The following is a 26,874-nucleotide window of genomic DNA, read 5'->3' as shown; positions in this document are numbered from 1 at the left end:
CAAAAAAAAATTCAACTAAATTTAATACTGATTCCCACTGCATACAATTAAAATTGCTAATCTACACACATTCATAACTCTTTGAAGCTACATCCCTGTGTTGGTTTTCTAATGAGGAATGCAGTCTCACATTTATGTATCAATGTAGTGGAAATGATATCTTTAATCTAGGTATTATCCTACTTTAATGCACAATATTTACATTGTCCAAACCTCTTAAATAAAATTAATGGCGGGAAATCCATGAAATATTTCACTTTCTTAGCCATGGAAGGTTATATTTTAAGATTTTGCCAAAATCTGTTTCATAATTGTTTTGTTACTTTTTCGAATTTAGAGAACCTTGATCTGTATGAAAAGGAAGTACAAGAAATGGTAACAAGCAGTAAATTTTGAATGTATTAATTAGTAAATCACCTCAGTTTCAGTTTCAGAACCTTTATTGGCATACAATTACAACACATTGAGAACATTCATACATAAAAAGCTAGGGGATGCCAAATAGAAAAACAAAAACATATACTATCAACATAGCAGACTACAAATGACACCTATAAATCAAGCACTTCAGAGAGTAGGGGCACGCTTCAAATTGGTCACCACAATTTGTGAAATAAATTTAGCTATCTGAAAAACAATATCAGAATCAGTGGTGGTTAATAAGAATTGCAATATAGCAAAATCCTCAGCAAGGGAGTTAAGGTGAAATTGGAGAGCTAGACATTTCCTTCTGCCTCATTATGAAGTGGACAATGAAAAAGAAGGTGGTCTAACGTTTCTACAGCTCACTGAGGACAGGGACAGATTCTTTCCTGAAAAGGGATGCCATTAAATCTACCCCAAAGAACAGAAGATGGAAAAGAATTACTACAGGCCATAGAAAAGGCCCTTCTAATTTTTGGGCATTCCAAAATGTAAAGATAGTTGGGAATTTCGCCTACTTTAACCGGTAAGTGATAGTATAAAGGTGAACAAGTTTTGATGGCAGCAAATAAAATATTGGAAGAATGAATGTCCAGGAGTCTCCCTTTAACGAGCCTGAAAGCCTCGGCTTGTGACAGATGACCAAGTAAGTCAGGCTCAACTCCCAATTGTTTTATTTTTGCGCTCCAAGGTTTATCAGAGAAGTAAGGGTCATCAAGGAGGTGATATAGGAGAGTGTTAGGGTCAGTATCGTAGAAACTTTTGAGCCAAAATTTAATCGCTCTGATCCAAGACAGTGTTTCAAGTTGGATTTGGCCTGATTCAATTCTGTTCTGGGGTGAAGAGGGATGGTTATTCACCCCCTGCTAAATATAAGAGGTGCACCACTAGAAAAAGTGCCTTTTTACCCAGTTAGCAGGGGTAACTATACTATGATTAATGGAAATGTGAACTGGCTCATATTATCACCTTATTGGTTTCATGCTGTATCATGATAACATGTCATTGACTCTCAGAACAATTAGGGCACAATCCTAACCCCTGATGTCAGTGTTTTCCAGCACTGACTTAAGGGCAATGCAGCTCTGAGGTAAGGGAATAAACATTCCCTTATTTTGAGGAGATCTCCGTGAGTGACACCCAACTGCAGGATGCAGCACATGGCCCATTGGCACCGCTAAGCCAGTGCAGGAAAGCACAGACATAAGGGGTTAGGATTACGCCCTTAGTCTCATAGATCAGTTTTGAGTTTAAAAATTTCACTTTTTGTTCCATAATCTGCCACAACCTTTGATAGAATACAGATATTCCAATACAGTTTGCTTCATTGCATTCAGCATTAAATTACCTTTCCAATGATATATGACATGATGGTATTATTCATACATACCAAGATTTTCACAATTTTGGTCACTACTGTCAAGCTCAGCTTGTTACCCCCCCCTAAAGCTTGATGTCCAGTGCAACTGCTACCCCCCCTTACCTACGCCACTGGTGGCATCTTCTTCCACCCTTCTCAGATGTCATTCTCCACAAAGGCACCTGTGATTATCCAGCCAGCTATGGAGAGGGTTGATTGAGCAAAAGAGAAGGCATAGGCTGCTTCATCCACCCTCCCCATGAGCCACTGGGAGCATCCAGTTGAGACCCTGTGATGATGCAGAGACTTCTGTGGGTGCCTTTAGCTAACACAGCCAATCTTAACACTGGAAAACCGGAAGTGGATTTTTGAGTCTTTTACAGGTGTCCTGTGAAGGCCAGTAGAGTAGGTCACCAGCCTGGCACAAACAAGAAGAAGCCTCTGGGAACACCCAGTGCTTCCAATCTGGTTCCAAGTTGGAGCCATTTGGACTCAAGGGCAGTTGGGAGGGCCCAAACCACAACCCACCTCACTTGGGCTCAAAACTCACCAGTGGGTTGTGACCCACGCTTTGGGAAAGGCGAGGGTGGCACATACCATTGCTGTCACCAAGATCTAACAGCCATTTTCAACCACTGTGCCGTGGCACACTGGTGTCCCTCAAATGGTCTGCAGGTGTGCCGTGGGAGTCTGGGGGAGGGTCATTTATTAGTAGGGCCAGAGCATTAGAGTCCAATTCTAAACTGGACTAGCACTGGTAATGAGCCCTTGTGATAGCACTGGATGTTGTAAATGTGCCGTAAAGCACGTTTACAGCACACAGTGAGTAAGGCGCACAGGCACTGGACTCCTGCCAGTCAGGCTCCAGACCCAGTGCCAGGAGGAAAGTGTGACCACCAGGTGGCAGTGTGACATCTGAGGGGAAGATTAGGGTTAGGGCAGGGGGAGGAACAGGGGCAGAAGGGGGTGGGACTGACAGAGCTCTGCTCTGCTGGATCATGAATTCTGTGTCAGGCCGGAAGGACTGGCATGGAGTCTTTCAAGTCCGCACAGGCAAAGTAGCTGTTGCAGACTTGAGAAACTCCATTGTGGGACTTGAAGCTTTCCCTGGAGGAAGGGGATAAAAGACCCTCTCCTCCAAGGAGACCTCCGGCTGCTTCCCGGCATGTGCTGGACACAGCAGTAGTGGTTTTGGTGCCATTGCTCCAGCAGGTGCTGGAATGCTCAGGATTGGGCCAGTTTTCTTCTGAGAGGTTGATAAACACGGTTTTTCTTTTGTAATGTCAGAAAAACGGTAACGCTAAGCAGGTGATTATACACCCTGCACTCATCTATTTCTCATTATTTCTATGACTTCTTCTCCAGGTGCCTTGAGAATCACAGCGCTAAGTACCAAAACAAGAAGACTGCAAGGTGCTGTTAGTATCTCCTGCAGCATTCACAGCTAAGATTAGAGACAGAGATGGCAATGTCATTATGACAGCTCTTTTGCATGTTTATAATCCAGAAATCTTTTGCTTGCAATCTTTCTCAAGTTATTTAGAACATATCTAGTTGCTGATTGTTCAAAAGGGATTCTTTGAGTTTCCAGGCATGCTTTTCATGCAGTATTTGGGTGTTCCTGGGCGGAGCGAGGGCAGGTGGTGGGCAGCCCCGGGGGCAGATGGGTGGGCAGGGAGCAGGAGGCAGGGCTTCAAGCTGCTCTGCTCTCCTCGGACTTGCGCAAGTCTGAGGTGGCGCAAGTAGGGGAAAGGGCATCTTTCCCAGAGGTAAGGGGAAAAGTTTCCCCTTACCTCTGGCGGAGCTGGTTTTGTCCCCTATCCTGCACTGCATTCAGTGCAAGCCTCCAGCGCAGGGTAGGATTGCACCCAATGTCAATTAGCACATCCATGGAAAAGGGACCACGTACTTTATTGAAATAATATTGGGAATGCCGCGTTCTGAAGCAGCTGTACTTTACTGCAGAATGTAACTGCCATTACAGGGCAATAACTCAACATTACCAACACATCATGGGCTTGGTACTTTGCTGTCAGTGAGCTGAATGAAAATCCCCAGATCTTACCCAATGTCACCCTTGGTTTCAACGTCTATAATGGCTATGTGAGTGCTGTCTGGATCTGCCATGTGTCTCTGGAACTCCTCTCCCCACAAGGTGGATTCGTCCCTAACTACAACTGTGATATTCAGAACTACCCAGAAGCAATCATTGGGGGACCTTACTCTGACATTCATTGCCACATGGGAACCATTCTCAGCATCTACAAGAGTCCACAAGTATGGTGTGAACTTAGAGCAGATGAGATCCAGATGCCCAACTAATCAATTCTTTTGTGTGTGTGTGTGTGTGTGTGTGTGTGTGTGTGTCACAGAGCATAGCAACCTGTTTGTGAAAAGCAGCTTGCAATCTGACATGTATGGAGTGTGTGCTGCTGGGGGTCAATATTCTGTGTATTCTGGCCAAATTTTTGTTGTCATTAAATGTAGGTTACGCAGGTAGTTATGACTGTGAAATTTCAAGAAATACACCAACACAATATTATATTTTGTCATATTAAGTTAGCAAAAAATGAAACGAAGAACAGGAATGAAACACATTGTTCTATTGGAATTTAAGTTATTGGAATAACATATTGAATAAAATAGAGACATTTAACAAATGTTTGCTAAATATTCACTGAAGTCAAAATAAGGCAAGTTGTGACCTGGCTGATATATGGGGACAAACACCACCATTTATAACTACATCACTATAGCTCTCACACAAAGTAGTTTAAATTTGGATTTTTTATTTTATTTTTTTCAAAAATGATAAAAGGATCAAAAAAGGATCTCTCCAGACTGGCAGAATGGGCAGCAAAATGGCAGATGCGCTTCAATATCAGTAAGTGTAAAGTCATGCACATTGGGGCAAAAAATCAAAACTTCACATATAGGCTGATGGGTTCTGAGTTGTCTGTGACAGATCAAGAGAGAGATCTTGGGGTGGTGGTGGACAGGTCGATGAAAGTGTCGACCCAATGTGCGGCGGCAGTGAAGAAGGCCAATTTTATGCTTGGGATCATCAGGAAGGGTATTGAGAACAAAATGGCTAGTATTATAATGCCGTTGTACAAATCTATGGTAAGGCCACACCTGGAGTATTGTGTCCAGTTCTGGTCGCTGCATCTCAAAAAGGACATAGTGGTAATGGAAAAGGTGCAAAAGAGAGTGACTAAGATGATTACTGGGCTGGGGCACCTTCCTTATGAGGAAAGGCTATGGCATTTGGGCCTCTTCAGCCTAGAAGAGAGACACCTGAGGGGGGACATGATTGAGACATTCAAAATTATGCATGGGAAGGGTAAAGTGGATAGAGAGATGCTCTTTACACTCTCACATAATACCAGAACCAGGGAACGTTCACTAAAATTGAGTGTTGGGAGGGTTAGGACAGACAAAAGAAAATATTTCTTTACTCAGCATGTAGTTGGTCTGTAGAACTCCTTGCCACAGGATGTGGTGATGGCATCTGGTCTGGATGCCTTTAAAAGGATGCCTATAAAAGTTTCTGAAGGAAAAATCCATTTCGGGTTACAAACCATGATGTGTATGTGCAACCTCCTGATTTTAGAAATGGGTTATGTCAGATGCAAGGGAGGACACCAGGATGAGGTCTCTTGTTATTTGATGTGCGCCCTGGGGCATTTGGTGGGCCGCTGTGAGATACAGGAAGCTGGACTAGATGGACCTATGGCCTGATTCAGTGGGGCTATTCTTACGTTCTTATGTAGGGTCCAGCCCTACTCTGCTGTCTTAGATCTTGGTGACAGCAATGGTATGTTAACTACAAGACTCATGCTTGCAAAACACCCCCAGAAGCCCCTGCATCATTGCATAAGGGGGAGCCCAGTCCCACTCTTGGATCGGTTGGCACTCTCTATTGCTCCTGGTTAATCACACACTTCAGTACCTTTATTGCCATATTAAAAGTTTACAGAGAATAAATAACATAATAAAATAGAACAGCTTTGGAAATGTTAACTTCAAACTTTGGCCTTAGAGACTACCGCTTAAAATTCCGCCACCAGGTTGGTAATAGGAGGGGAATAATCACTGAGAAGAATTGGGAAAGGGTCAACAAGGGAAACAGGAAGAGAAAAAAGAAAAGAATCAAGTAAGTGGGACCTGAGATTGTGATGAGCAGTGCACCGAAGAAGGATATGATCCAGAGTATCTGGTTCAACTGAACAAAATAGACATAATCTATTTGGACGAGGAGTTTGAGAATCTCCTTTGATATAATGCCTATGGAAAGATATTCAGTCTCGCCAGCATAAAGGCCCGTCTTTTACTAGGGTTGGTAAGTTGGGTAAAATAGTTCACAGGATGGTCCAGAGAAGGGGACAAAGCAAAAAAGAGAGGCGAGCAGATCGGATTTAAGCTAGAAAGTAAAGTTGCGTATTCTGCTCCCAAAGTTTAAGTTTAATGAGATGCGTTTTTTGAAGGTCCAAATCAGCTAAGAGTTCAGGAGAAAGATCTAAAGAAGATAGTTTGTCATCAATGAATTTAAACCAGTTGGATAAAAAGAGTCTTTTAATAGATCTAAGAGAATAGAATTCAAATGGATATTAAGATGGAGTCTAAGCCAAAACTTAAAAGTGAAAGTCCAAGCTACAGTAGTGGGGAGATGAATACCCAGATCCAAAATCATAGTGGACAGCCTAATTAAGTTTGGAACTCCAAGAATTCTTCTCAAAAATTTAGCAGTTACTTTGTCTATCTCTTGATTAGCTGCTTCAGTCCAAACAGCTACTCCATAAAGTAATAAAGGAAAAACTTGAATTTGGAGAGCAAGAAAGGCAGCAGGGATGCACTGGTTGCCCTTATAAAAATGGAATCGGGCAATCACGTTTTGAGATAGCAGAGCTGAAGAGATAGCAGATCTACGATGGTATAGCCAAGAATGTTGATAATGAAAAGTGATTCCTAAGTATCTGAAGGTTTTAACTTGTTGGAATATTAAGTTATCAATCCTCCAGGGGGATGGAGCCCAGGATTTAGAAAAAAACTAAGATCTTTGTTTTTTTCAGAATTGATTGACAATAGATTAAGAAGACAATATTCTTGGAAGGAGATCAGCAGTCTACGAAGACCTAGCTTGGTAATAGATAGTAACACAGCATCATCTGCATATAAAAGGATCGGAATAGGGGTACCATTTAGAGAGGGAGCAGAAATTCCTGAGAAAGGGAGAAAAGAGGGAAGATCAGCAAGATAAAGATTGAATAGAAAAGGAGCGAGAATACATCCCTGTTGGACGCCCTTGCTCACCAGTATACTATCCGACATGGCACCTGAGCGATCCAATCGGATGCGACAGGTGTTAGAAGAGTATAATTGTTGAATCAAAAAGAGGAGATGAGGGTCAATCCCCATTTAATCAGTTTCCTCCACAAAATATTCCTGTCAGTAGAGTCAAAGGCACCTCTGAGATCGATAAAAGCAGAATAAAGTTTATTGCCATGATACTCAGATCCTCTTCCTCTGAGGAGCTGGTGGCAGCTGCCCTGTGGCGCACAGGATGCCGCAGCAGCCGCTTCAGCGCCGTGGCAGTCTGGCGTAATGGGCAGCTCAGGTTTAGGTTGTAAGTCTTCCTATCCACAGTTCTCTTCTGTTCAAATCAGGCCGCACTACAATAGTGTAGCATTTGGGGGAAAAGATGCAGACCAGCAACCCAGCACTGGTGGCCAGGATGGAGAAGATCTCCGCAGCCAGCATGTATTTCCCTTTTGTGCTCAGGTAAGCTGGTATAAAGGATAACCAAACACTGCAAAATATCAGCATGCTGAAGGTGATGAACTTGGCTTCGTTGAAACTGTCTGGCAACTTCCTGGCCAGAAAAGCTACACAGAAGCTGATGAGAGCCAGAAAGCCCAGGAAGCCCAACACACAGTAAAACATGAGAGTTGAGCCCTCGTTACATTTCAGAACCATTTCTGCAGTCAGTGAGTTCAAGTCCAGACTGGGGAATGGAGGGGAACTTGCCAACCACACAGTGCAAAGGACGGCTTGAAGAAGGAAGCAGGTGAAAACCACATAACAGGCCAGTGGTTTCCTCACCATTTCTTCATCTTAGAACCTGGTTTGGTGGCCATGAAAGCAAGAACCACAATCATGGTTTTGGCCAATACGCAAGAAACGGCCACTGAGAAGATGACACCAAATGCAGTCTGTTGAAGGAGACACGACACCATCTCAGGTTTGCCAATGAACAGTAAAGCACAAAGAAAACAGAGCAGGAGGGAGATGAGAAGAGTGTAGGTGAGATTCCGGTTGCTGGCTTTGACAATGGGAGTGTCCTTGTGCTTAATGAAAATCCCCAGCACCACAGCAGTGAAGAAAGAAAAGATGAGAACAAACATGGCTAGACTCATCCCCAGAGGTTCTTCATAAGACAAGTACACAATGTATTTTGGAATGCACCAGTTCTTGTCCTTGTTTGGATAGTGGTCTTCTGGACAGTGAAAACAGTCATCCATGTCTGGAAAACAAAACATGGCTTTCAGTATGGCACCCCAATGTATGGTTCATTGCACTAATAAAATGGAATATTATAAAACCCCTAATAAGGGTTTTTATATAATAATATACAAAGAAAACATTACTTTGTATTCATTTTATTTTAGAACACAATTCTTGAGACTAGTGAGGTAAACAAAGAATATTCTCTCCTCGAATATCACAAGCTAGGAGAGATCAATACTTGTCTGGCTATACTTGAATATCATGTTTTGTGTCAGAGAAGTGCAACACAATACTTAAAGGTTTACATGCATCAGTGTGGCTTTATCAGACTGGATCCTCTTAGCAGCAATTATCAGCACTGCATTCTGTACACAATTTTAATTCTTAGGGCAATTAAGAACGACAACCTGTATAAATCTGATCAACACAATACATTTAATGTCTTACCCTTTTTGTTTGAAATTTTCCCTTCTGGGCAGGGAAGACAATCATAACAGCAAAATGGTTTCCCTTCCACCTTTGTCCTTCTGTATCCTGAATGACAATTCTCATTGCAAAGCGAAAGGGGCTGTGCCTGTCCAATCATGAAAGAACAGGATTTGTTAGGATGCAAAAAATTATCCCCACTGGATCAGGTCAAAGGCCCATCTAGTCCAGCTTCCTGTATCTCACAGCGGCCCCCTAGAAATGAACTCTAGAGGTCAGAGATTAACTCTGGAGTAGAGGATGCCGGCAGAAGTGATGTTCTGTCAGTGAGCACAACAAGGCCTTCAGTACAAGGGCCACTGTGTTCTGGCACCAGTGAGTTAGCAGTGGAGGTGAGTGGTGGGTGGAAGGGTTGAGGAGGAATGGGTGATATGTTGGGGTGGGGAGGGGGAGGGTGCTAGGTGGAATGGGGCAAGAGGGAAAGTTACCAGCAGCATGTGGTAGCTCGTTCCCTAACCCACCTCAGTTCTCCACTAGCAAAATGGCAAACGGCTCCACCGTTTTCACTACCTTGGTTCTCCACCAGCAGAACAGCTGCCACACAGCTAAGGACACCCATTGGAAAAGCCCATTTGGAAATGGAGGCCTCCTCCAAGGTAAGGGAATGAATGTCCCCTTACCCTGTGTTTCAAGTTTTGCTAATTGAACATTTAGGATTGGAAATCATAACTGAAAGGTATCTCACAGACAGACAGAGCATTGGTTTTAATGTCTGACTAGTGAATCATTTTTTTAACATGATTCAAATAACTGGAGAGAGTTCCCACATGCAGCAAGCCTTACCTGGTTAAACCTGCTGGGCCATACAATGGCAACATCATCAACAGAAAGCAAGTTGTCTTGTGGAGCTGTGGGTTCCATCCTCCCAACTTTGACTCTCCAAAACGACTGGTTTGAGAAAGTGACCCAGTTGATAATATCAAATCCAGCAACTAGATTTCCATCTTGATCAAAGGAAACCATTTCCCCAGCACTGTTGTTGAAGGAGAGACTTCTCAGGAAGTAGTGGAGCTAAGGTGAGAGGAAAAATCACAAGCTGTAAAAAAGACCCAAATATACAACAAAGTGGCCATCTGTCATACTTGAGGGTTATGGACAGTACTGTAAGAAAAATGGTTAAGGGCGCAATCCTAACCCCTTATGTCAGTGCTTTCCAGCACTGGCATAGCGGTGCCAATGGGCCGTGTGTTGCATCCTGCAGTTGGGTGTCACTCACGGAGGCCTCCTCAAAGTAAGGGAATGTTTGTTCCCTTACCTCATAGCTGCATTGCCCTTATATCAGTGTTGGAAAACACTGACATAAGGGGTTAGGATTACACCCTAAAGGTATTACAATGTTATAAGAAAGTATCTTTTTTCTTGTGGAAGACTATGGAGTCCAGCAAAGCCTGAAGACATTTCTTTTTAGACAAGCCTTCTGAGTTCTTGGTCTTTAAAACATCTTTTTAACATCTGGATTTTACAGGCTTGGGGCTTTTATAATTTGCTGCTCCTGATCTTTTTCCTGTATTAATATTTTATTCCTGTTTTGATGATGTTCTTAATTGTGAAGTGTTTTTAATGTAATTTGTGTTTTTAATGGTGATTTTATGTTCTTTGTAAGAACATAAGAACATAAGAGCAGCCCCACTGGATCAGGCCATAGGCCCATCTAGTCCAGCTTCCTGTATCTCACAGCGGCCCACCAAATGCCCCAGGGAGTACACCAGATAACAAGAGACCTCATCCTGGTGCCCTCCCCAGCATCTGACATAGCCCATTTCTAAAATCAGGAGGTTGTACATGCACATCATGGCTTGTAACCCAAGATGGATTTTTCCTCCAGAAACTTGTCCAATCCCCTTTTTAAGGCATCCAGGCCAGATGCCATCACCACATCCTGTGGCATTTCCTCACACAGTTGTAAGATACCTTGGGTGCCTTTAGGGAGAAAGGTGAGGTAGAAATACAGTAAGTTAGTAGCAGCCCAATTCTGCTGAATGTGCTCCACCGCTGGCACGCTCTGTCGCAAACAAGCTGGTAAGGCATATCTGTGACCATTACCGCCAGCCCAGTGCCAGAGCTTGCCCAGCGCAAGCCCACACTGGGTCATCACTGTTCGGAGGCCAGCAGTCCACCACTCAATGCTCTGTGTGAAGCGCCAGGTGGCAGAGGGGTAACACAGGGCATGGGGAGGCATTATGGGGCAGGGAGAAGGCGGGGGAAGGAATAGCAGGCAGAGGGAATGGGGCAGGAGGGGAATGGAAGCAAGCCCTATATCCTGTATGATTAGTTAATAATAATTAATAAGCAATTTGTTGAGTTAAAGGTAGTGGGGATACCTGAAGCCAGTCCTTTGGTCTGCATGGAAATTTAGCATGGATATCTTAGCATGCTCCGGACATTACCTGCCAAGGCTGATGATTCCTCAGATTCCATTTCTCTCCACACGTCAGCACTCTATGATTGCATTTAGATGACTGAACGGCATGCAAAGCATGTGCCACAGAATAGACTGCATTATAGATGCTGTAACTGTGGCTGGTCATGCTCATTTCAAAAACAGAGCTAGGCAGAGTCTCCAGCTTTTCCGCCCCTGTGCAAATTTCCTCATCCACCTTGGAGTCGGAGAACACACAGCCAAATGCCTGTTCCCAAAACACTCTGAGGAAACCATCTCCTTTGTCCGAGGCTGGTTTTCTGTTACGGAGAAATGTGCTGAATCCTGTCACCTGCTTTGAATGAATGGCAAAGGATAGAGCACCGTGGATGAAGTGGATGTCCCAGCTTCTTTGAAAGGGGAGTGATATTAGATCCATATGGGCTGTCATAACCCAGACTTTGCTTTTTCTCTTCATGGGTATATCCTCTAATGCAGGCATTTCAAGCATCACTCCCAAGATTATTGTGGTCTGAATTTCCCCATGTATGACTACTACATTGGCAGTGCTTCCCATGACAATATTGTATAGCCCAAGCCAGTCGTCCGCTTGTTCAGCAATGTTATTTGAAAAACTTTGTGATGGAAATCTTTGTACGAACTCAAAGCAAATACCACTTTGTGAAAACGTGGGAAGCACATCTTGTATAAACTTCTCTCCATGTTTATCATCTACATACATCACCCCAATCCATATCCAGCTGAAATGAAGAAGCAAGTGAAGAATCCCTCTATATTGATGGGCTCCATTTGGGAACAGGTGGTGGAAGAAAGCAGCTTCCATCTGGTTATCCATCACTGGAGCAGAGCCATATATGAGCTAAATAAAATATTATTTTTTGGGGGGGGGGAAATCAAAATCGAAACTACTTTGCATGTGAGTTACAGTAATGCATCACACACAATAGAATATCCATGTCACATTGTAAGCTGCTTTTCAGAAACAGGCTGCTATGCACCGTCTCTCTCTCTCTCTCTCTCTCTCTCTCTCTCTCTCACACACACACACACACACACACACACACACAGACACACACACACACACACACACACGAACTCAGTAGTTTGGCATCCAGATTGCATCTGCTCTAACTGAACACCTCACTTGTGGAATCTTGTAGATGCTAAGAATGGTTGCCATGTGGCGAAGAAAGTGAGAGGTAGGTCCTCCAATGATTGCTTCTGGATAGTTCTGGATATCACACTTGTAGTTTGGGATGAACCCACCTCGGGTGGAGAGGAGTTCCAGAGATGCTTGGTAGATCCAGACTATACTTAAATGACTGTTATAGATGTTGAAACCAAGGGTGATGTTGGGTAAGATCTTGGGATTTTCATTCAGCTCACCGACAGCAAAGACCAAGGCCATGATGTGTTGGTAATGTTGGGTCAACACCCTGCAATGACAGTTATTTGATGCATTAAAGTGCGCCTGCCTCAGAATGTGGCATTCCCAGTGTCATTTCAGTACAGCACATGGTCCTTTGCCTCATGCACACATATCAGAGGTTCCCTATGACTGGGGGAATATTGTGGGGAGGTGGGACACTCTTGCGCTCCAGGAGCAGATGCAACTTGGCAGCTCAGTCATCTCCAGACAGCATCCTTGCCCATCTACCCTTTCTATAGTAAGAGACTAGCTGGTTGTTCTTTGAAGACCAGGCAGGAACTTTTCTTTTTAACTGCTAATTGGATTGTAATTGGCTTTTTTTTTTCTTTTTGCCTACCCCAGACCGTAGTTGGGCATTCCGGTGTTTTCAGTTAGGTTTGTCCCCATTTAGATCACTTTAGCTGGTAGCGTTCAGGGGCAGAAGGTAAGAATAATCATCAGGTGTCCATTCTGAGGCTGCACGGCCAGAGGGTGAGCCAGTACCACTCTGCTGATGCTTGACCAACTCAAGGAGGCTGACTGGAAATCCCCTGGATGGCAGAAGGAAATGAGCCTTATGGCCTGGCTGGTGGGCAAATTCCAGTTCAGCTGCCTCAACTCAGAAGGGTTGGCTATGACAGGCACACTCAGTCTTGGACTCAGTGCAGTCTTGAGTCAGAGAGTACGCTTGGCCCCCAAAGGAGAAGGTAGATGGCTAAGGGATCAACCCTATCTAACTTCCCAGCACCAATGCAGCTGCAATGCAGCCCCTAGATAAGGGAACAAACATTCGCTTATCTTGAGGAGGCCTCCATGACTGCCCCAACACTGAATGCCACACATACCCTCCTTGGCATAGCTGCATCGGCACTGGAGTGTTTGATGGGATTGGGCCCTAGACTGTTTCTCCCAGAGTCCGATCCACGCACATTTTGGGAAGTTAAGTTTTGCCCTGCTGCGTATTTCAAAATAAATAAAGTGGCCCTGATTAACTCAGCAACTTTGTTTTGTGTCTTTATTGCAGGTTCATGGGTAAAACAGAAAATTTAATAAATGCTCAAATATTTCCTAAACTATTTCAGCATTTCAAATATTTAGCACTTGGAATATTTAAAATAAATGCCCAAATAGTGCGTTGAAAGAAAAGCATGTCTGAAAACTTGAAAAATACCTTTTTAAAAAATAGCAACAAGATAAGTTCTAAATAACTTGAGAAAGATTGCATGCAAAATATCTCAGGAAAATAAGCATGCAAAAAAAAGCTGACATTGCTATATAACCAGAAAATTCTTAATCAACAATTCATGCGACAATTAGAAACAAGATGTATTCTAAATATCTTGACAAAGATTGCATGCAAAATATTTCTGGAATATAAACATGCAAAATGACATGTCGTACGGCATTGCTATATAGCCAGAAAATTCTTCATCAACAAGCCATGCTGCTTACAGAGAAGTGCTTACAGAAAATGTCTTGGAATGTTTTGGATCCCTATCTGAACAAGCTACAGAAACATTGTTGGAGATGGATGATTGAGTGGGGCAGTCAGGGCTATGCTGTCATTCTAAATAAGATTTCTGGTTTAGCCCCATAAATCAACCAAAGCTAAATCTTACCCATCTTAAATATTTAGGAAAGTAATTCCTTACACAATGTTGTCAATGTGTTCAGGAGAAGGACGCTTTTCAAAGGCTACTGGATTTAAAAACAAGTAGTTCTGAGCAATGATGCTACCAATGACAAAATCTCCTGGTTGATAATACTGGTGATCAATAGGAAGAGGCTCACAGACATTGCATTTATGAAGGGGCAACTTGCAGGCGGTCTGAGGCAACAGGACTAACACTGATGTCATTAATGCCACCATCTTGCATGAAGATCTTTCTAGAAGTAAATTTGTCATTCCACATTTACATTTGAGCATCTGTGGGAAGCACAGTTGGGCTTCACTCAAATTATTTGGAGGCAAAATGGGAAAAGGAATGCAAAGTTTCAGCAAAATCAGGGCTCATGAAGCCCTCTCTGTCTCTAACCTCAATTGTGAGTGCCACAGGAGATCTTAACAGCAGCAGCCTTCGGACTTTTTGTTTTGGTACTGACCACTTTATTTCCCAAGGGACCTGGAGAAGATCTTACAGAAATAATGAGAATTAGATAAATGCAGGGTGTATAATCATCCTCTGAGTTAGATTTTGTCTGATGTTACACAAGAAAAAATATGTTCCTCAACCTCTCAGCAGAATAATTCTCTGGTCCCCCTTAGTGGGACATGAAAACATTCATTAGCTGGTGATGACTGGCAGGAAGAAGAGCCACCAGAAGCCTCCCTCCTGTACACCTCCAAAACTTCTCTTTGAAGAACCTGGTGAAGGAAAAAAAGGAGGTGAAGCGGGCAGCAGTGCTACTCTACTCAATTGAGAATCAGGGGAAATGGAAAAATGAAGCCAACAGAATGGAAAGTTATACCCATAAAGGAGAAATAGTTTGCAAATTGTTATCTGCAAAAATGGAAGGGGGAAAAAACCACCTACAGCTGCCCCTTGGTACTGGCAGATTTCTTAAGGGCAGATGCACTTGTGTTTGCTTCCCCATACCCCCGACACATTACCTATATATTCATTTCTTGGAGGGAGAGTTAGTTTCCTGCTTCTTGCTTAGGTTCATGTTAACATAAAGAAGTTCACTCTCCCTTCTAGATCAGCTGCTTGCTTCTCTGTTGAACATAAAGGTATGGCAAGAAGCCGCTTACCTGCTTGTTTGGTTAAAGCAAGAGGCATTTCACACAACTGTAGTGGACATAAGCAATGGCAGTGGAGTGGGGGGGCATGGGAACTGTCCTCAGGGGGGCCCAGCATCTCATCTCCTGTGGATATCAGGGACTCCCGTGTTTTGTTCTTTGAAATCAAAATGGAACCTCTCTTGCAGTGGAATAAACAGAGTATTCCCACTACTAAATCCAGACGCTTGCGTTTCTTGTTTTTCAATTCATCAGCTGTACAACAAGTTGTCAATCTCCTTCCAGAATGGGACTGCGTACCAAAAAACCGCAGTGCTCATGTGCAGAGAGAGAGAGAGAGAGAGAGAGAGAGAGAGAGAGAGAGAGAGAGAGACCCCTTGATTCTGACTACACTCAATGCATTTCAAATGACAGATCATATCTACGCCTACCAGGCCTGGTTCGAGGGCAAATGATGCCTCCTCATTGTTGTCATTGCCCCTGTGTGTGCGTGCCCAGCTGGACACCCCACCCCCATCCTGCTGTGCCCCTTCCCCACGTCAAAATGAAGAAACTGGCAAAGGAGAAAAGGAGGTGGAGATGGCAGCAGCGCTACGGTATACAGTGGAAAAAACAGGATTGCTGCCACTGCTCACTTCTGCCCCTGGTGGGTTGTGAGCCCATGTGAGGTGGATTGTGGGTTGGGCCCTATCAACGGCCCTTGCATCCAAATGGCTCCAACTTGCAACCAGATTTGGCGTCCCCGGAGTCTCGTTCTGGGTCGTCCCTGGCTGGTGACCCACTCTACTGGCCTTCTGAGGCCTCATAATGTCCTGTAGAAGACTCCAAAACCCACTTCCATTTTTCTGATGTTAAGATTGGGAACCGCTGTGTTAGCCAAATGACTCGTGTCACTACTGCTTACACAGCACACTCAGAAGCCCCTGCATCATCACAGTGTCTCAAGAGGATGTTCCCCATGGCTCACAGGGAGGGTGGATGAAGCAGCCTATGTCTTCTCTTTGGGTATATCAAATCTCTCCACAGCCCCCCCCCCCCCGGAGAATGAGAGGTGCTTCATTTGGCACCATTTCTTGGACTTTCTTTCCATATAGATTAAGGTTCTTTAAATTTGAAGAATTATAAAATTGTCATAATATTATGAAACAAATTTCAGGAAAGGCGTAAAACATAACCCACAACTGCTAAGAAATCAAAATATTCAATGGGTTTTTCTACATTAATTTTATTGAAGTAAAGAGGTTTGGGAGAACAAATATATTCTACATTAAAGCAGGATCATTCCTAGAATAAAGTCATTATTACCACTACATTGACACAGAAATGTGGAACTAAATTGCTCATTAGAAAACCAACACATGGATGAAGTTTAAAAGAGTAATGACTGTATAGATTAGCACTTTCCATTGTATTCAATGGGAATCAGTGCTAAATTTTATTGATTTTTTATTTTTGTTAATTTATTTTCATTTTTTTTTTTATTACTTAAATCTCCTTATCAGTTGTTCTCTTCTGTTCAAATTAGGCCGCACTACAATAATGTAGCATTTGGGGGAAAAGATGCAGACCAGCAACCCAGCACTGGAGGCCAGGATGGAGAAGATCTCTGCAGCCACCATGTACTTCCCTTTCGCGCTCAGGTACGTGGGCACAAAGGATAACCAAACACTGCAAAATATCAGCATGCTGAAGGTGATGAACTTGGCTTCATTGAAACTGTCTGGCAGCTTCCTGGCCAGGAAAGCCACACTGAAGCTGATGAGAGCCAGAAAGCCCAGAAAGCCCAACACACAGTAAAACATGAAATTTGAGCCCTCGTTACATTTCAGTACCATTTCTGCAGTCAGTGAGTTCATGTCCAGACTGGGGAATGGAGGGGAACTTGCCAACCACACAGTGCAAAGGATGGCTTGAAGAAGGAAGCAGGTGAAAACCACATAACAGGCCAGTGGTTTCCTCACCCATTTCTTCTTCTTAGAACCTGGTTTGGTGGCCATGAAAGCAAGAACCACAATCATGGTTTTGGCCAATACGCAAGAAACAGCCACTGAGAAGATAACACCAAATGCAGTCTGTTGAAGGAGACACGACACCATCTCCGGTTTGCCAATGAACAGTAAAGCACAAAGAAAACAGAGCAGGAGGGAGATGAGAAGAGTGTAGGTGAGATTCCGGTTGTTGGCTTTGACAATGGGAGTGTCCTTGTACTTAATGAAAATCCCCAGCACCACAGCAGTGGCAAAAGAAAAGATGAGGACAAAGATGGCTAAACTCATCCCCAGAGGTTCTCCATAAGACATGTATACAATGTATTTTGGAATGCACAAATCCTTCTCCTTGTTTGGATAGTGATCTTCTGGACACTGAAAACAGTGATCCGTGTCTGGAAAACAAAGCATGGCTTTCAATATGGCATCCCAATGTATAATTAATTGCATACAGTGGAATATTATAAAGCCCCAAATCAGTTGAATATTCAAAGAAAACATTCCTCAGTATTCATGCATTTTAGAACTCAATTATTGAGACCTCTGAGGCAAATGAAGAAGGATATTCTCTCCTTGAATATCACAAGCCACTATTTGTCTGGCTGTGCTTGAATATCATGTTTTGTGTCAGAGAAATGCAACACAATACTTAAAGGGTTACATACATCAGTGTGGCTTTATCAGACTGGATCCTCTTAGTAGCAATCGCCAGCACTGCATTCTGTACACATTTTTAATTCTTAGGGCAATTAAGGATAACAACCAGTATAAATCTGATCAACACAATACATTTAATGTCTTACCGTTTTTGTTTGAAATTTTCCCTTCTGGGCAGGGAAGACAATCATAACAGCAAAATGGTTTCCCTTCCACCTTTGTCCTTCTGTATCCTGAATGGCAATTCTCGTTGCAAAGCGAAAGGGGCTGTGCCTGTCCAAGCATGAAAAAAACAGGATTTGTTGGGATGCAAAAGGTATGTTTTCACTTTTAATGGTCAATCCAGATTTGAGAAATGGTTTGCTGCTCACCCAGATGAATGAGGAAAGGGAAAGTGGCTTGCCAAGCAGCTTAGTCAGAGAAACTGAAACTTACTAGAGAACCAGCACTTCTCCAAACCCTCATCTTGTTGCTTTCAAAACAATACAGAGTGAGCAGCAAACCTGTTTTTGATCTGTTATACCGGTACCCTTGGTTACTTCAGGATTGGATCCCTTCTAGAAAAGGAAACCAAGTTCCCGTAGAACAGCCCCCCTCCCAGCTACCAAACAAAGAGTTACATAAGAACATAAGAACATAAGAACAGCCCCACTGGATCAGGCCATAGGCCCATCTAATCCAGCTTCCTGTATCTCACAGCGGCCCACCAAATGCCCCAGGGAGCACACCAGATAACAAGAGACCTCATCCTGGTGCCCTCCCCTACATCTGGCCTTCTGACATAACCCATTTCTAGAATCAGGAGGTTGCGCATACGCATCATGGCTTGTACCCCGTAATGGATTTTTCCTCCAGAATCTTGTCCAATCCCTTTTTAAAGGCGTCCAGGGCAGATGCCGTCACCACATCCTGTGGCAAGGAGTTCCACTGACCAACCACACGCTGTGTAAGGAAATATTTTCTCTTGTCTGTTCTAACTCTCCCAAAACTCAATTTTAGTGGATGTCCCCTGGTTCTGGTGTTAGTGTAAAGAGCATCTGCCTATCCACTCTGTCCATCCCCTGCATAATTTTGTATGTCTCAATCATATCTCCCCTCAGGCATCTCTTTTCTAGGCTGAAGAGGCCCAAATGCCGTAGCCTTTCCTCGTAAGGAAGGTGCCCTAGCCCTGTAATCATCTTAGTCGCTCTCTTTTCCACCTTTTCCATTTCCACTATGTCTTTTTTGAGATGAGTTATTAGATCTAGAAGGGTTTCCAGATGCTTGTCCATAAAAGCCCAGGCATTTGTGGAAATTAGGAATGGATTCTTGGTGAGATAAGAATAGACATTTTGGAGACTTGGGTTTCTCCAACTATACCTACCAGAACAAAAGAAAACAAATGCTCTTCTGGGATAAATGGTAAGTGTTCAGTCCAGGTTACCCTTGGTAGCTAACTTCAATGCAAAATCAAGCAAGCCTGATTGGGACAGAAATGGACTCTAGAGTGGAACTGTGAGAGTATGCCACCAGAAGTGATGTTCTGCCCACAAGCATGATGAGATCAACAGAACAAGGGCCATTGGAGAGGTCACTGTACACTGGCATCAGTGAGTTGGCCGTGGAGGAGGTGGGGTCAGAAGGAACATGGAATGTGTTGGGGTTGGTAGGGGGAAAGTGCAAGGTAGAACGGGGGCAGGAGGGGAAATTGCCAGCAGAATGTCTGTGTGCCAGTATGCTATACTTCTTCCCTAACCCTTACTTAATTCTCAAGAGGCACATCAGTGCATCAAATACAGATTTCTCAACATTGAAAGGCAAGATCTTTATAGGATGGCAAACAGAATATGTTCCCCGTTAAGTTGGGATATCCCTATATTGTATGGTCAAGAAGCCTCATAACTTTACTCGCTGCACACTTTTCAAAAAAGGAGAACTTTCTCCCTTACTAGATTTAATGTGCTTCCATCAGCCATCCTTTATGGGAAATTCCTAAGACAGCTCGTTCTGAAAGGCGATGCCCTTGTGGGCCGGGTTGTGTTGAGACCTTTATCCGTTCCATTCTTTATTGTCCCTTCTACTCTGAGATGCTTCAAAGATATTTGGATACTGAGAACAGTGGAGGACTTACAGATGTGGCAAGAATCAGGGTCTAGGAGATTAGTAAAGGGGGTAATTTGTACCTGGGCCCAGGATCAAAAAGGGGCACAGGAACCAAAGGAGGGGGCCCAGAAATGTCCTGGGATCTTACATTTACCGATCTTCTCAGACTTGTTGCCTTCATGGGATGCTGGGGACGCTACTACAGGCACGCAGTTGCAGCTACTGGCAAGCCATATCTGCTTGGGAGTGTGTTTAGTCTTCCGTGTTACTCTATCTGTCTGCCGATGCTCAGCTTTCTTCAGCCTCCCCCCATCCTATTATGCTCCTCCCTGCCCCCATTCTGCTTGTCGGTAACTACTTTCCCCCACTGTGTTTCACCCCTCCCCCTTTGCAAAGGAGCCCAAAACAAATTTTGTACCCCCTGATAAATTTCCTCTCAGAGGCCCAGGCAAGAATACGCTACCTCCTAACTGATTCTTCTGCGGAAATAACAGATACTGTGGCACTTTCCTATATCAGCTCATTGAGATGCGCAATCGAGAAGTGGATTTGTTTTGTTTTCCAGCTGACCAAATGTATACAGTTGTAAATTTGTTTTTTATGACAAGAAAGGATTCTATGTCTATATCTATATCCTTACTTAATTCTCCACCTGCAAAATGGCTGCAACAGAACCAAGAACACCCATTGGAAAAGCCCTTTGGGAAATGGAGGCTTCCTCCAGGATAAGGAAGTAAATGTTCCCTTACCTCCATGTTTTGCTAATTGAACACTTAGGATCAGAAATCATAATTGAAAAGAATCTCACCTAATTGACGGGACACAGACAGAGCATTTGTTTCATTTCTGAATTCTGAATAATTTTTTCAACATGGCAGAAATAACTGGAGAGAGTCTCCACATGTAGCCAACTACCTGGTTAAAACTGCTGGGCCATACAAGGGCATCATCATCAATAGAAAGCAAGATGTCTTCTGAAACCCTTGGTTCTATTCTCCCAACTTTGACTCTGCGGAAGGACTGGTTTGGGAACATGACCCAGTTGATAATATCGAATCCAGCAGCTAAATTTCCATCTGGATCAAAGGAAACCATTTCCCCAGCACTGTTGTTGAAGGAGAGACTTCTCAGGAAGTAGTGGAGCTAAGTAGAGGGAAAAATCACAAGCTGCACAAAACAACGCAAATATCCAACAAACTGGTCACCTGCCAAGTGGACAGTTCTTTCTTGAAAGCCTGAACCAGGCTAAGTGGAACAGAATTCATAGTAGTAGTAAAAATTAAGTGCCACAAAAACTCTCAAATTAAATGAATAACAAGAGAATATAGCAAAATATGCAAGGTGCCAGTCATAGCCCTGGCACTGAATACAGTAACATAAGTAATAAAATGCAGAGGAGATGACATCATAATTTAGAAACTAGTGAATACATCATTAGTCCCAAACGGGAATGACAAAGAGGAAAAATACAATGCTGCTTCTATGTGATTATAAGGAGGTTGCACTGCATCCTGCAGATGGACAGTTCAGAGACCTCCTCTAGGTAAGGGACCATTTGTTGCCTTATTCAGGGTTAAGCCTCTGAGGCTCAGCTGGATCTACTCGGTCATGTGCCTTGTGGACCTGGGTCAGGGAATCAGGTCTATGAGGGGGGTTGAATTTGGTGGACACAACTGCTGCCAAACTCACCGCTGCCTACCTTCCCCCTTGCCCCTGTTCTGCTCTCCTCTGCACCATGTAATTTGTGGAAAGAGAAAAGCCCCTTCCTATGAGGCTCCACGGGTGCTGGACTTCCCAAGATGAACAGGTCTGTCTTCACAACCTTCCCCCAAAAAGTAAAATTGCACTCATCAGATTTCCATGCAAACCAGAGGAGTGACTTCAGGTGTCCACACTACCTCTACCTCAAGAAATGGTTTAGTATGATTAACTTAACCTACACTGATAATGAAAAATCATAGAAGATGATCACAAAGGAAGATGCAGTTTTTATCTCAGTTCATATGTCGGTAGTTGAGAATGTCACAAGATTGGTAAAACAAATTACAGTCATCCATATGTAAATAATTCAAGTTCATTAAGGAATTAATATGAGCAGAACCACTAGCTGCTTTATTTTTAGCATGGAACCTGGAAAAGTCCTGACACATGGATGCTCTTCTGAAAGGAGATGTTTGAATGTGATGTAGGATCTGTAGTACACCTGGAAAGGATGAGCCCTGCCACCCCCGTTTTAATATGCTCAGGACATTACCTGCCAAGGCGGATGATTCCTCAGATTCCATCTCCCTCCACATGTCATCACTCTGTGATTGCATTTGGATGACTGAACGGCATGCAAAGCATGTGCCACAGAACAGACTGCATTATAGATGCTGTAACTGTGGACGGTCATGCTCATTTCAAAAACAGAGCCGGGCAGAGTCTCCAGCTTCTCCTCCCCAGTGCAGATTTCCCCATCCACCTTGGAGTTGGGGAACACACAGCCAAATGCCTGTTCCCAAAACTCTCTGATAAAACCATCTCCTTCGTCCAAGGAGACCGACCACATGCTGAGTAAAGAAATATTTAGACTGCGTTATAGATGCTGTAACTGTGGCGCCAGGTGGCAGAGGGGTAACACAGGGCACGGGGGAGGCATTCTGGGGCAGGGAGAAGGTGAGGGGAAGGAATGGCAGGTGGAAGGAATGGGGCAGGAGGGGAATGGAAGCAGGCCCTACCCCATATCCAATATCTTCTACAATTAGTTAATAATAATTAATAAGCAATTTGTTGAGGTAAAGGTAGTGGGGATACCTGAAGCCAGTCCTTTGGTCTGCATGGAAATTTAGTATGGATATCTTAGCATGCTCCGGACATTACCTGCCAAGGCTGATGATTCCTCAGATTCCATTTCTCTCCACACGTCATCACTCTGTGATTGCATTTGGATGACTGAAGGGCATGTAAAGCATGTGCCACAGAATAGACTGCATTATAGATGCTGTAACTGTGGCTGGTCATGCTCATTTCAAAAACAGAGCCGGGCAGAGTCTCCAGCTTCTCCTCCCCTGTGCAAATTTCCTCATCCACCTTGGAGTTGGGGAACACACAGCCAAATGCCTGTTCCCAAAACGCTCTGATAAAACCATCTCCTTTGCCCGAGGCTGGTTTTCTGTTACGGAGAAATGTGCTGAATCCTGTCACCTGCTTTGAATGAATGGCAAAGGATAGAGCACCGTGGATGAAGTGGATGTCCCAACTTCTTTGAATGGGAAGTGACATTAGTTCCATTTGGGCTGTCATAATCCAGACCTTGCTTTTTCTCTTCATGGGTACGTCCTCAAATACTGGGAACTCAAGCATCACTCTCAATATTATTGTGGTCTGAATTTCCCCATGTATGACTACTACATTGGCAGTGCTCCCCATGACAATATTGTATAACCCAAGAAAATCGTCAGCTTGTTCAGCAATGTTATTTGAAAAACTTTGTGTTGGAAATCTTTCTACAAACTCAAAGCAAATACCACTTTGGGAAAATGTGGGAAGCACAACCTGTGTAAACTTCTCTCCAAGGTCATCATCTGCACAGATCACCCCAATCCATATCCAGCTGAAATGAAGAAGCAAGTGAAGAATCCCTCTATATTGATGGGCTCCATTTGGGAACAGGCAGTGGAAGAAAGCAGCTTCCATCTGGTTATCCATCACTGGAGCAGAGTCATATGTGAGCTAAATAAAATATTATTTTGGGGAAAAAAATTCAAAATTAAATCTACTTTGCATGTGAGCTACAATGATGCATCACACACAATAGAATATCCATGTCAGATTGTAAGCTGCTTTTCAGAGATAGGTTGCTATGCACTCTCTCTCTCTCTCTCTCCCTCCCTCCCTCCCTCCCTCCCTCTCTCTCTCTCTCTCTCTCTCTCTCTCTCTCTCTCTCTCTCTCTCTCTCTCACACACACACACACACACACACACACACACAAGAACTCAGTAGTTTGGCATCCAGATTGCATCTGCTCTAACTGCACACCTTACTTGTGGAATCTTGTAGATGCTAAAAATGGTTGCCATGTGGCGAAGAAGGTAAGAGGTAGGTCCTCCAATGATTGCTTCTGGATAGTTCTGGATATCACACTTGTAGTTTGGGATGAACCCACCTCGTGTGGAGAGGAGCTCCAGAGATGCATGGTAGATCCAGACTATACTTAAATGACTGTTATAGATGTTGAAACCAAGGGTGACGTTGGGTAAGATCTTGGGATTTTCATTCAGCTCACCGACAGCAAAGACCAAAGCCATGATGTGTTGGTAATGTTGAGTCATTACACTGCAATGACAGTTATATGATGCATTAAAGTGCACCTGCTTCAGAATGCGGCATTCCCAGTATCATTTCAATACAGCACATGATCCTATTCCAGGGAAGTGCAAATGGACATCATGATACAAAACAGAACTTTGGACTTTATATGAGGCAGTAGAACTACTTTGGACACTCCTACTTAAAACAGATATACAAACATTTAATGCTCCAATTCTTAAAAGTAACCATACAAGACCGTTAGCATGCCATTTGCTTGCTGGCATCTTTGTCCCACCTTGCCTCATGCACACATATCAGAGGTCCCCTGTGATTGGGGGAATATTGTGGGAAGGCGGGACACTCTTGCACTCCAGGAGCAGATGCAACTCGGCAGCTCAGTCATCTCCAAACAGCATCCTTGCCCATCCACCCTTTCTATAGTCAGAGACTAGCTGCTTGTTCTTTGAAGACCAGGTAGGAACTTTGTTTTTAACTGCTAATTGGCTTGTAATTGGCTTTTTCTTTTTTTTTTTTGCCTACCCCAGACCATATTTGGGCATTCCGGTGTTTTCAGTTAGATTTGTCCCCATTTAAGTCACTTTAGCTGGTAGCTTTCAGGGGCAGTAGGTAAGAATAATCATCAGGTGTCCATTCTGAGACTGCACAGCCAGAGGGTGAGCCAGTACCACTCTGCTGATGCTTGACCAACTCAAGGAGGCTGACTGGAAATCCCCTGGATGGCAGAAGGAAATGAGCCTTATGGCCTGGCTGGGGGGCAAATTCCAGCTCAGCTGCCTCAACTCAGAAGGGTTGGCTATGACAGGCACACTCAGTCTTGGGTCAGACAGTACGCTTGGTCCCCAAAGGAGAAGGTAGATGGCTAAGGGATCAACCCTATCCAACTTCCCAGCACCAATGCAGCTGCAATGCAGCCCCTAGATAAGGGAACAAACATTCGCTTATCTTGAGGAGGCCTCCATGACTGCCCCAACACTGAATGCCACACATACCCTCATTGGCATAGCTGCATCGGCCCTGGAGTGTTTGATGGGATTCGGCCCTGAGACTGTTTCTCCCAGAGTCCGATCCACACACATTTTAGGAAGTTAAGTTTTGCCCTGCTGCGTATTTCAAAATAAATAAAGTGGCCCTGATTAACTCAGCGACTTTGTTTTGTGTCTTTATTGCAGGTTCATGGGTAAAACAGAAAATGTAATAAATGCTTAACTATTGCCTAAACTATTTTAGCATTTCAAATATTTAGCACTTGGAATATTTAAAATAAATGCCCAAATATTTAAAATAAATGCCCAAATAAATGCCAAAATAAATGCCCAAATGCCCAAATAGTGGAAAGAAAAGCATGTGTGAAAACTTGAAAAATACCTTTTTAAAAAATAGCAACAAGATACATTCTAAATAACTCGAGAAAGATTGCATGCAAAATATCTCAGGAAAATAAGCATGCCAAAAAAAGCTGACATTGCTATACAACCAGAAAATTCTTAATCAACAATTCATGCGACAATTAGCAACAAGATGTATTCTAAATATCTTGACAAAGTTTGCATGCAAAATATTTCTGGAATATAAACATGCAAAATGACATGTTGTATGGCATTGCTATGTAGCCAGAAAGTTCTTCATCAACAATCCATGCTGTCTGCAGAGAAGTGCTTACAGAAAATGGCTTGGAATGTTTTGAATCCCTATCTGAACAAGCTGCAGAAACATTGCTGGCGATGGATGATTGAGTGGAGCAGTCAGGGCTATGCTGTCATTCTAAATAAGATTTCTGGTCTAGCCCCATAAATCAACCAAAGCTAAAGCTTACCCATCTTACATATTTAGCAAAGCAATTCCTTACACAAGGCCATCAATGTGTTCAGGAGAAGGACGCTTTTCAAAGGCTGCTGGATTTAAAAACAAGTAGTTCTGAGCAATGATGCTACCAATGACAAAGTTTCCAGGTTGATAATACTGGTGATCAATAGGAAGAGGCTCACAGACATTGCATTTACGAAGGAGCAACTTGCAGTCTGTCTGAGGCAAGAGGACTAATATTAATATCATAAATGCCACCATCTTGCATGAAGATCTTTCTAGAAGTAAATTTGCCATTCCCCATTTACATTTGAGCATCCGTGGGAAGCACAGTTGGGCTTCACTCAAATTACTTGGAGCCAAAATGCCCAGTAATGCCAAGTTTCAGCATTCGGGCTCAGGAATTCTCTAACCTCAACTGTGAGTGCCACAGGAGATGTTAACAGCAGCAGCCTTCTGACTTTTTGTTTTGGTACTGACCACTGTATTTCCCAAGGGACCTGGAGAAGAAGCCATAGAAACAAAGATAATTAGATAAATACAGGGTGTGTAATCACCTGCTTCAAATTATAATTGGTCTGACTATGCAGAAGAAAAACATGTTCCTCAACCTCTCAGCAGAACAATTCTCTGGTCCCCCTCAGTGGGACATCAAAACATTCATTAGCTGGTGATGACTGGCAGGAAGAAGAGCCACCAGAAGCCTCCCTCCTGTACACCTGCTC

General features: G+C 43.5%; 1 protein-coding gene and 1 pseudogene across 1 annotated transcript; both read right to left on the bottom strand.

Annotated features, from left to right (window-relative positions):
* Positions 1-7,402: 7,402 nt before the first annotated feature.
* On the bottom strand, positions 7,403-14,434 carry LOC136653739 (vomeronasal type-2 receptor 26-like; annotated as a pseudogene).
* Positions 14,435-16,785: 2,351 nt separating this feature from the next.
* On the bottom strand, positions 16,786-26,410 carry LOC136653738 (vomeronasal type-2 receptor 26-like). Its single transcript, XM_066630620.1, has 5 exons — positions 26,193-26,410; positions 24,053-24,349; positions 22,894-23,626; positions 20,947-21,174; positions 16,786-17,667 (listed from the first exon to the last, which is right to left on the bottom strand). Exons 1-5 carry the CDS (start codon positions 26,408-26,410, stop codon positions 16,786-16,788), a joined length of 2,358 nt encoding a protein of 785 aa, XP_066486717.1.
* Positions 26,411-26,874: the final 464 nt, after the last annotated feature.

The sequence above is a fragment of the Tiliqua scincoides genome, chromosome 5 (assembly GCF_035046505.1).
Source record: "Tiliqua scincoides isolate rTilSci1 chromosome 5, rTilSci1.hap2, whole genome shotgun sequence".
Classification (NCBI taxonomy): domain Eukaryota; kingdom Metazoa; phylum Chordata; class Lepidosauria; order Squamata; family Scincidae; genus Tiliqua; species Tiliqua scincoides.
This window is presented reverse-complemented; position numbering and strand designations above follow the sequence as displayed.

What these genes read in the sequence shown, in the direction of transcription:
- LOC136653738 (XM_066630620.1), bottom strand. Translation starts at nt 26,410, where the DNA reads ATGGTGGCATTTATGATATTAATATTAGTCCTCTTGCCTCAGACAGAC. An exon ending in GGAATCATCAGCCTTGGCAG is followed by an intron (nt 21,175 to 22,893) that starts GTAATGTCCGGA and finishes CCCTCTACTTAG; the next exon opens with CTCCACTACTTCCTGAGAAG. An exon ending in GGCCCAGCAGTTTTAACCAG is followed by an intron (nt 17,668 to 20,946) that starts GTAGTTGGCTAC and finishes CACTGTTTTCAG; the next exon opens with TGTCCAGAAGATCACTATCC.